This window comes from Zalophus californianus, chromosome 17, assembly GCF_009762305.2.
Source record: "Zalophus californianus isolate mZalCal1 chromosome 17, mZalCal1.pri.v2, whole genome shotgun sequence".
NCBI lineage: Eukaryota > Metazoa > Chordata > Mammalia > Carnivora > Otariidae > Zalophus > Zalophus californianus.
In genome coordinates this window covers 53,734,929-53,744,344 of record NC_045611.1, presented here as the reverse complement: position 1 = coordinate 53,744,344, position 9,416 = coordinate 53,734,929, and the positions used below count along the sequence as shown (strand labels likewise).

Sequence of the window (9,416 nt, the reverse complement as noted above, 5' to 3'; positions counted from 1 at the left end):
CAGATTTCTAGTCATACTTTATTTTCCTGTTTTTGTCTTTTTTTAGTTTTTATTAAATAAAAGGAACACAGAGAGGGGGCCTGTGGTTTCTCAGGCTGTAGGGGAGAGCCACAGGCCCCCCAATCCCTCTGTTCAAGGTGCATTGCGCAGTGAGCTTGAGGTGTAAGCTGGGTGGGGAGGGCAGCTGGTAGTGCTAGGAGAGTCAGAGGTTGGGATCTATGACCCATCCAGCCCTCCCAGGAAGACTCAGTGGGCAGGGAGGGAGCCTCCTGGACCCTAACTGGGCTCATCCGAGGGCTGAGGGCTGGTGTGGCCAAGGCTTGTGCTCTAAGCCACAAGGTGGGACCCCAGGCCTGGCCTCTTCCCACTCCAGGAGGAGGAAGGGGTGACAATGTCCATTCGTTGGAGGGTGCAGGGCTGTGGGGCAGAGTGGCCAGGCCCCTCACTCGTGGACGTCCCAGATCTCAGAGAGCAGAGGCGGTAGCTTCTTGTCTTGGAGCCGCAGGGCAAAGACCTGCTCTGAGTGCACAGAGCTCAGTGTGCGCAGGCTCACAAGCTTCATCAGCATTCGAGGGAAGCGCAGCTGGTCCTGCAGGGGGACGGGAGGAAGGTGGGCGCTGGCCGGGCTCCTGCCTGTGAGGCTCTGGTCAGCCCACCTGGACCACCAGGAGGGCCTCCCTCCCTGGGCTGAGCCAGGACAGCAGTGTAGGGAGTGGCGGGGCAGAGTGTGGGGCCCTCCCACCCCTATGCCTGCACCAGGCCTGGCTCCTTAGTCAGGGGACAGAGGCCTGAGGACAGACTCTAAGGAGAGGACATCAACCAGAGCTCAGAGTGGCTGCCAGGGGATCCAGGCTCAGATGAGGAAGCAAGACCTCAGCCCCAGGCTGACTCCACGTGGGTGTGGACTTCCTGGCCCTGCCAGGGCCTCAGGAGGGGCTGGGCTCTGGGTAGCTCCAGGAGCCGCATACCTGTGGCCTCTTGATGCGCGTGTAGGAGAGCAGGGCCTCCACGTAGGGCTGCTGCAGGGCCTCGACGCGGCTCGGCTCCTGCACGTTGGGCCGGTCAGCCGAGAAGATGTTGATGGCAATGAGGAGGGCGTACTCGGCGTCGTCCAGGCCCAGCCGCCGCATGGCCCGTGAGAACTCGAAGATGGGGTTGATGAACTCCACCTGCAGGCCTGTGGGGGCAGGAGGCCTGGCCTGATAAGCTCCCCCAGCCCCAAACTGGCCCCACTCTCGGGTCCCGACGCTGCTTAGTCAGCGGGGTGAGGAAAACGGCGGTAATTCTAGTGTCCTTGTCATGTCTGTTCACTGGTGTCCCCACTCAGACGAGCACCCGGCACATGGTTAAGTGTGCCCTAGCCCTTGCCTGAATCAAGGAATGAGTAACAAGAGCGAACATTTATTCAGTATTTCCTACTACCCCATCCTGCCTTCCCTGTACCTAAGGAAAAGGAAGGATTTTTCAACCTAGGTCACGCTGCATCACCCTGCAGTGGCTTCCGTGGCTTAGAGTAAAGCCTAACCTCATTCCCAAGAGTGGTTCATTAATTCAGTCATCAAACTTCATCAAGCACCTACTAATGTGCCAAGCCCCGGGGTAGAGCCGTTTCCAATTCAGAGCCTCCCCTCCTGTGGAACTTGCATTTGCGGGTTGAGAGGACAGACTAAGCAAACACGTAAGTAAACCATCCAGCCTGTCACAGGGATGGGCGCTGCTGGATCAAGGTTAACGCACAGAAGGGTAACGGGGGCACTGAGAACCAAATCAACATCTTAGACAAGGTGGCCACTGCCAGGTGACACTGTAGGAAGGCCTCACTGTAGGGGGACCTTTGAGGGACAACCCAAAGGAGCAGAAGCGACGAGTCCCGAGGATGTGTGAGTGCTCCAGGTGGGTACCACCTGTCTGTTCTGCCCAGAATTGGGCAGCTTTGTGTGGGCCTCAAGACTTTCAATGTTGAAACCACGAAGCGCCCACGCAAACCAGGATGAGCTGGTCACCCATGTTGGCCGAGGGACCAGCAACTACAAATGCCCTGAAGTGGGAGCACAGCTGGTGGGTTCAAACCAAAGGAAGGAAGCCAATGTGGCAGAAGGAGGGTGACCAATGGGAGAAAAGTGCGGAGAGGTCCCTGCAGGGCCTGTGGGCCATGGCAAGGACTCTGGCTTGTCTCCCAGTGAGACAGGAGCCATGCAGGGTACTGAGCAGAGGAGGGACATAAGCTGACTTGGTATGAACAGGACCCTTCTGACTGCTGTGTGAACAGACACATTCGGGAGAACCCAGTGAGGGCACCCGGCAATGTTCCTGGGAGAGACGTTGGACAGTGGCAGAGCACGGAGGGAAGTGGTAGGACCCCAACTTTCTCTCCAGCCCCATCTCCCTGTGCTCCAGATGCCTGGGCCTCCCTGTAATTCCAGCTCTTCCCTCACCTCAAGGCCTTTGTACATGCTGAGCCCCCTGCCAGAAACATTCTCCCCGCCCAGTGCTCCCCTATCATGCTCATACTCAAAGCAGGTTGAGATGGTCAGGGATTAGAAGAAGGGAAGAAGATGGGGTTAGGAACGCACATGTGAGAGTACAGACAAGTGCCCCAGGAAGAAATGATGGGAGAGAGCAGGACTTACAGAGGAAGCTGAGACTGAAGAAACACAGCCTTTTTGTACATGGGGTTCCCTGGTGGGCAATGCTATTCCCCAAATCCCTTTTCCCTAATCGTTGACGTATCTCACTGCCTCAGGCCTCAGTTCAACTGCACTTCCTCCAGAAGCCCACTGCCTAGGTCACATCCCTAGGTAAGTGCTCTTGGAGGGCAGGGACCAGGACTGCCCCATATAGTTGAGCCGCGTCCTTCACAACAGACTTGAGATCCAGCCTCCCTACAGTGACACCAGGTTTTGGGAGGAAGGAGTGTCTTCTCTTAATTTGTATTAAAATGTCCTGTGTGAGAGCAGAAACCCCCCTGCCTCGTCCTGCACTGCATCCCACTGCGGAGGCATGACACTCAATACAGATACCCTTAACTCAACGCGAGGCTGGCTCACCCGGCTTTGGAAAAAAGGAATGGAGCCTCAGACAAGAATGAGGCGCCCAGCAGGGGCACCGGCCCTGCACCCTCCCAGCCCACTCTGCCGTACCTGCGCGGTGGAAGTCATCCTTGCTATAGGTGAAGTCCTTCAGGAAAGTGATGCACTCCGTCTCATGGTTGTAGCGTCTGGCTGTCTCTAGCAGCATGATCTGGGGGCAGCAGGGAGAGGAGTAGGCAAGGGTAGGGGCTCCAGGAGTCCCTATGACCCTTTAGCCACTGGTCTCTCCTCTCGTGGCCTGTGGGGGGGACCTAATCTCACCAGGATCATCCCTCGCCCCTCTGCCCCTGCCCCTGTTCCTTCAGCCACCCCAGCCTGCAGTCAGCGTGTCAGACACTCCAAGCTCTCTCTCCTGCGGGTTTAGTGCCCACGGCACCCTCCATTTAGGCTTTCACCCCCCCCCCCCCAGCTGGTTTCGAGGCATGAGGACACTGTCTTTCGTTCACTGCCACATACCCAGCACTTGGAATGGAGCCCGGTATACGCTACGAACTCAATGCCGATTTGTTATGGTGGCTTTGGTTTAAATGTCAACTCTCCCGAACAGCCTTCCCAGCACCACATTCTTTAAAGTGCGGCGTTCCAGCCCAATCCTCAATTTTTCTCAGCCTCAGCCCGTTTCCTTTTTCTCCTTGGCTCATGGGGGGCTCGGATGACCTGTTTAGCATTTTCACATCCTCCTGTAGGGTATCCTCCCAACAAGGGCAACAACGGGAGGAACGCGGCTCATCACCATGCTCCTGACAGCTGTCCTGAGGCTTAACCCTGGGCTTCCTCGTGGGCAGGAAGGAAGGGCCTTGTTGAGGATGGGCAAGCCAGGCTGCCCATTACCTCAATGGTAGACGCCTTCAGGAGGGCGATCTGGTCCTCGCGGCCCAGCTGCAGGAAGCCAGGCACCTGTTTGGCGAAATCCACAATCTCCTGGACTGAGATGATGGCTAACTCCGTGAAGTGGGCGAAACGCTGTTGGCGGGCATCGCGGGACTGGGGGTCTGCACCCAGGGGCCAGGGCTGGGGATACAGGGGCCAGGGTCACTCTCCAGCCTCCTCCCTTGAGCCCAAGGCCGTGGGGACACCTGGAGGCAAAGAGCGCGCCCTGGGAGACCCTCGTCTGCAAGGCCCTGCCCCCTGGAGCCTGGCTCCCTCCTGCCCTGCCGGCTCCACCCCAGGGGGCTCACGGCGGTCCCACGGGGCTCAGGGCCGGCCCGGCCACGGGAGGGGCAGTACCGTGACTTTGGGCTGGTCAGAGAAGGAGCGCTTGTTACACTGCAGCTGCGCAGCCACCAACTGCTGGATCATTAGTTCCTGAGCAGCGGTCAGCTGAACACCCTCGCCTTCCCCGGAGCCCGGGCCGCCTCCGTCAGACCCTCCAGGGGAGGCCCCGGGCCCAGAGGCTGAGCTGCTGGGGCCCGCTGGCCCTGCGGGCGACTGTTGCTGCTGCTGCTGCTTGCGAATCTTCTTCTTTCGGATCTGTTCTTCCGAGAGGACGCCTATCGGGAGACACGGGCCTCAGCAGAGGCCCCAGGGCTGGGCAGCGGCCCGGCCAGCACGGCTCCCGCCCCGGCACTCACACTGCTCCCTCATCCCCGCCTCCTTGCATTTGCGCAGCCGGCACTGCTGGCACTTGCGCCGCATGAAGGCGTCCATCTGGCAGGTTCCGCCACCCCGGCAGGCATAGCGCCGGGCCCCGCCTCGGACCACGCTGCGCCGGAAGAAGCCCTTGCAGCCTTCGCAGCTAAGCACGTTGTAGTGGAAGCCGGAGGCCTTGTCCCCGCACACGCGGCACAGCTCATGGCCCAGCATCTTCGGGGCCGGGCCCTTCTTCCGCTTGCGCTCTGGTTCCTCTGCAGGGTCTGGAACGACTGGGGCAGGTGCACAGAAGCCATGAGACACGGAGCCACACAGAAAGAGCAGCCAGACGGTGAGCCCCGCAAGACAGAAGAAACAAAGAGCCAGAGTACAGAGAGTGACCCAGGGAGATGGCACTTCAGAAGGCGCGTGTGTCAGTGAACCCCAAAAAACAAACAACGATAAGAGGTGTCAAGTAGGAAAAAAAAAAATCTGCTCACACGCCAAAAAAGAAGTGGCAAGTAGGTATGGAAGAAAAAAAAAATCAATGAGGAATTGGGAGGCTCCCATCCTCATTCCTGATCTTTTTCCCTTCCTAGATCCCCTTCCCATACCCCCCATCAACTCCCAGCCCCTGCCCCTGAGCCCCAGCTCACCCACGCTGCAGGCTGAGCGGGCCCAATCACTGCCCGGGACATCAGGGTCTGGACCCGCAGGCCACAGTTCAGGACCCTCCTCCTTTATAGCTGGCGAAGAAGAGGGGGCGCTGGGTTGAGGCGGGCCATTTCCTGGGGGAGGGAAGCACAGTGAGTTCTCCTGACAAGCGTGCGATGCGGGTGGGGACTGGGCTGGTAAAGAGGTCACTCACCAGGCAAGGGGGTGTCCAGGGAACTGGTGGTGGGGGTGGACATGGTGGAGTCACGGAGCAACCTGCGGAATACAGGGGGACTGAGAGCCTTGTGGGGCTAGGAAGGGTCAGGTTAGGCCAGCCCCAGGGCTTGATGGGTCACTTCTGTCTCCCATCTTTCCAGACTCCTCCTTTACTGCATACAGACTCCACCTCTAATCCCTGCCAGCCTATAAAGCCTCTCCTCCGGGTCTGACACAGCCCACCCCCTACCGCTCCTGGTCTCTGCTGGGTCTCACACCCTGACCCCACCTAGACTCCGCCCCTGTAAGCTCCACCCACTCCAGATCCCGCCCACTCCCTCTTTCCAGGTCGTGCCCTTTCGGCCTCAATCGTGCTCCGCCCTCACTTCCTCCACCCCACCAAGTTTCACCTTACCTACTCTTACTCCCCACCTCTGCGGAAGGAGCACCCCCAATCCCCACTCTGACCCCACCTCCTCCCCCACGCTCCGCCCCCATCTTTTCCTTCTAAGTCCCGCCCAAACCTTCCAGGTTCCACCCTCACTCTACCCATAATGCTCCGCCCCACCCTTTTGCCCCGCCCACCGGTACCCCTCCTCCAGATCCCGCCCCATCTCCCATCATGCCCCGCCTCCCCCTCCTCCCATCACGCTCCGCCCCCACACCTCGCTCCAGGTCCCGCCCCTCTCCGAACACCAGTGGGGGGCGGGGCTCATGGCTGCGTGCGAGGGTCTTGTGGGTGGCCTCTCGCGGGGTCTCCTACTCCCGTTGCCCTGGAAACAACCGGAGGCAGCGCGAGCTACGGAAGGGAAGGGGGCAAAGGAGAGAAAGGGGGCTGAGCGGAGCGGCGCGGGGAACGCCGGGAAGCCCCGGGCCCGGGGCACCTCCCGCGTCTCCCCATACTCTAATGCACCTGCCTCTGTCCCCTTGCTCTGCTCCTCCTCCTCCTTCTCTGTATCCTTTGGCACGCCGCCGCTTCTCGGATCCCCTCAAAAGTAACTTCGCCACTTCTTCCGGCAACCCCGCCGTGCGTCACTTTAGGAAAGGGGCGGGTAGTCAGGAGTGACGGACTTCCGGTCCGCTTAGGACTAGCCAAATCGGCTGCCCCGCACGGAAGTTGTATACTCACCGGAAGTTTACAGTCTGGGGAAGCTCCACTGAGGCCTGGCAAAAGAGTTCCGGACCAATTCAACCGAGCGCGGGCCGGAGGCGGGGCGTGGCCAGTCCCAAACCTTCCGGCCCGGAGCTGGGCGGCTTTAACTCATCCCTGTGCCTCTCGGGGCTCGCCGCCAAGAGTTTACTTGGCATAGCTCTCCCGACCTTTAGCTCCTTTCCGCACACGTTTGATTTGAAGCATGTTTGTCCTTTTTTGGTTGTTAACAAGTTTCCTGATTTTATAGGCGCGCTGCTTATTGGTTTTAAATGAATTGATTTTAAAGCAGCGCGATTACAAACTTAGATCCAGGAAAAATACATTTAAAAAAGTAACTTGTTAATAGGAAGAACTAAAAACAAAACAAAAACAAAAAAAGACATAGTCTCATACCCAAATGATAAAAATCATAGCTTTTAAAGAAAACTCACAGTACTTGAAACAAGTCAATCAGAGAAAGACATGTATCATATGACCTCGCTGATATGAGGAATTCTTAATCTCAGGAAACAAACTGAGTGTTGCTGGAGTGGTGGGGGGTGGGAGGGATGGGGTGGCTGGGTGATAGACATTGGGGAGGGTATGTGCTACGGTGAGCGCTGTGAATTGTGCAAGACTGTTGAATCACCAGATCTGTACTTCTGAAACAAATAATGCAACATATGTTAAAAAAAAAGAAAAAGAAGAAGATAGCAGGAGGGGAAGAATGAAGGGGAGTAAGTCAGAGGGGGAGACGAACCATGAGAGATGATGGACTCTGAAAAACAAACAGGGTTCTAGAGGGGAGGAGGGTAGGGGGATGGGTATTAAAGAGGGCACATTCTGCGTGGAGCACTGGGTGTCATGCACAAACAATGAATCATGGAACACTACATCAAAAACTAATGATGTAATATATGGTGATTAACATAACAAAAAATTTAAAAAAAGAAAACTCACAGTACTTGAATAGGTAAAAGAAGGAAACCGTCCCGAAATCTTTCCTTGATGATAATCAGATCTCTATGGAGCATATATCCATTTCTTTAAGAAGTTGGAACGTATGAGCCACGCTCTTTTTTTTTTTTTTAAGATTTTATTTGTTTGACAGAGAGAGGGAACACAAGCAGGGGGAGCAGCAGAGGAAGAAGCAGAATCCCCGCTGAGCAAGGACCCTGATGCTGGACTTGATCCCAGGATCCTGGGATCATGACCTGAGCCAAAGGCAGATGCTTAATCGACTAAGCCACCCAGGCGCCCCAAGCCATGCTCTTTTATAGTTTGTCTTGTCCCTTCCCACATGGCCTTGAAGCTACGAATCTGAGGGTGTTACCAATAAAAGGAGTGATTACTATGACGTATGAACCAGTGTTTTTCACTTCCTTGGCTGTGTAATGTGGAGCCAAGCTATTTACCCCGTGCCTGTTTTCTCTTCCAAAGTGGGTTCAACAAGAGCTCATTGGATTGTCATTACAATTAAATGAGGTTAAAACAAAACAAAACAAAAACAAAAACATGAACCGGGCCAGGTTCAAATAAGGAGCCTAATACATGAGAACTGTGTTCTTGGGGAGCCTAATACGTGAGAATTGTGTTTGTTCTTGGGGATGCCAGAGTTGTTTTTAACTTCTCACTATAGAACAGTGCAAAAGCCTGAAGTAGACTGAAAGTAAATTATAACAGCTTGGGGGCAGGTCGTGTCACCCTTAGTCTCAGTTGACCTACCTGTAAAATGGAGGAAATTATTCCTGGTTCTTAGGAAGGGTGTGAAAATTCAGGAAGGGCAGTGCCTGCACATCTAAGCATCCAGTGTGAAAATTAATAAAGGAAAACCTCACTAAAATGGAGCGGGAGCTCTCCTGGGGAGAGAGAAGACCCTGGGATCATGACCTGAGCCGAAGGCAGACGCTTAATGACTGAGCCACCCAGGCGCCCCCACAAGTGTTCTAAAAGTGATTGTGGTGACCACTCCGATGGTCAATCACAGGAAGAAGTGTCAATTACAGATCCCAACAGAAGAATCCTCAACAGGAAAGAATCCTCAGTGACAGGCTCCACAGGGGGAAGATGTACATTGCGTCTCCTCCAAGAAATTAGCTACCCCAGACTCAGCCAATGAGAAACCATCATCACCTTGAACTCTTGCTTTTCTCCAATGGACTTTCGATCAAAACAACCCCTCCCAACTTCCTCTTTCTTCTCCATTAAATAATGTTCCTCTCTTGTTGGGCTGGCCTGTGGTTTTTGACCATAGCATGTTTATCCAGAATTGCAGTTCTCTGCTATTCCCAAATAAGCCCCCCCTCCACATTTTTTTTTTGCTGGTAAAGTAACTTTTATTTTTAAGGTCAACACTGTCAGTGGCAGTTTTGTTATCTGACCCTAACTGCAGACCAATGTCTTCATTAATAACTAATCCAATGTCCCCTAATTTTTTGGTAACAGCTTAATTGAAGTATAATTCACATACCCATAAAATTCACCCATTTAAAGTGTATAATTCAATGGTTTTTAGTAGATTCACAGAATTGTTGCAACTGTCACCACAATCACTTTTAGAACACTTGTGGGGGTGTCTGGGTGGCTCAGTTGTTAACTGTCTGCCTTCGGCTTAGGTCATGATCTCAGGGTCCTGGGATCGAGCCCTGCATTGGGCTCCCTGCTCAGCAGGAAGCCTGCTTCTCCCTCTCCCACTCCCTCTGCTTGTGTTCCCGCTCTCGCTGTGTGTCTCTCTCTCCATCAAATAAATAAATAAA

The 9,416-nt window shown here is 55.0% G+C and overlaps 1 protein-coding gene across 2 annotated transcripts; it reads right to left on the bottom strand.

Annotated features, from left to right (window-relative positions):
* Window positions 1–6,676, bottom strand: NR1H2 (nuclear receptor subfamily 1 group H member 2). 2 transcript variants are annotated; one of them, XM_027617304.1, is made up of 11 exons: window positions 6,658–6,676; window positions 6,442–6,563; window positions 6,194–6,327; window positions 5,527–5,588; window positions 5,315–5,446; window positions 4,661–4,951; window positions 4,317–4,579; window positions 3,921–4,100; window positions 3,141–3,240; window positions 969–1,177; window positions 1–589 (listed from the first exon to the last, which is right to left on the bottom strand). In XM_027617304.1, exons 4-11 carry the CDS (start codon window positions 5,567–5,569, stop codon window positions 443–445), a joined length of 1,365 nt encoding a protein of 454 aa, XP_027473105.1. In that variant the 5' UTR covers window positions 5,570–5,588; window positions 6,194–6,327; window positions 6,442–6,563; window positions 6,658–6,676; the 3' UTR covers window positions 1–442. The 2 variants fall into 2 exon arrangements, with proteins under 2 accessions (XP_027473105.1, XP_027473104.1); XM_027617303.1 differs by having other exon boundaries at window positions 6,446–6,563.
* Between the last annotated feature and the right edge of the window lie 2,740 nt (window positions 6,677–9,416).

Bases quoted from the DNA above. Each gene is read 5' to 3' on its own strand.
- NR1H2 (XM_027617304.1), bottom strand. From the start codon at position 5,569: ATGTCCACCCCCACCACCAGTTCCCTGGACACCCCCTTGCCTG. The intron at 4,101-4,316 runs GTACTGCCCCTC...CTGTATCCCCAG, and splicing joins CTGACCAGCCCAAAGTCACG to CCCTGGCCCCTGGGTGCAGA. The intron at 3,241-3,920 runs GTAATGGGCAGC...TGCTGCCCCCAG, and splicing joins TGAAGGCGTCTACCATTGAG to ATCATGCTGCTAGAGACAGC.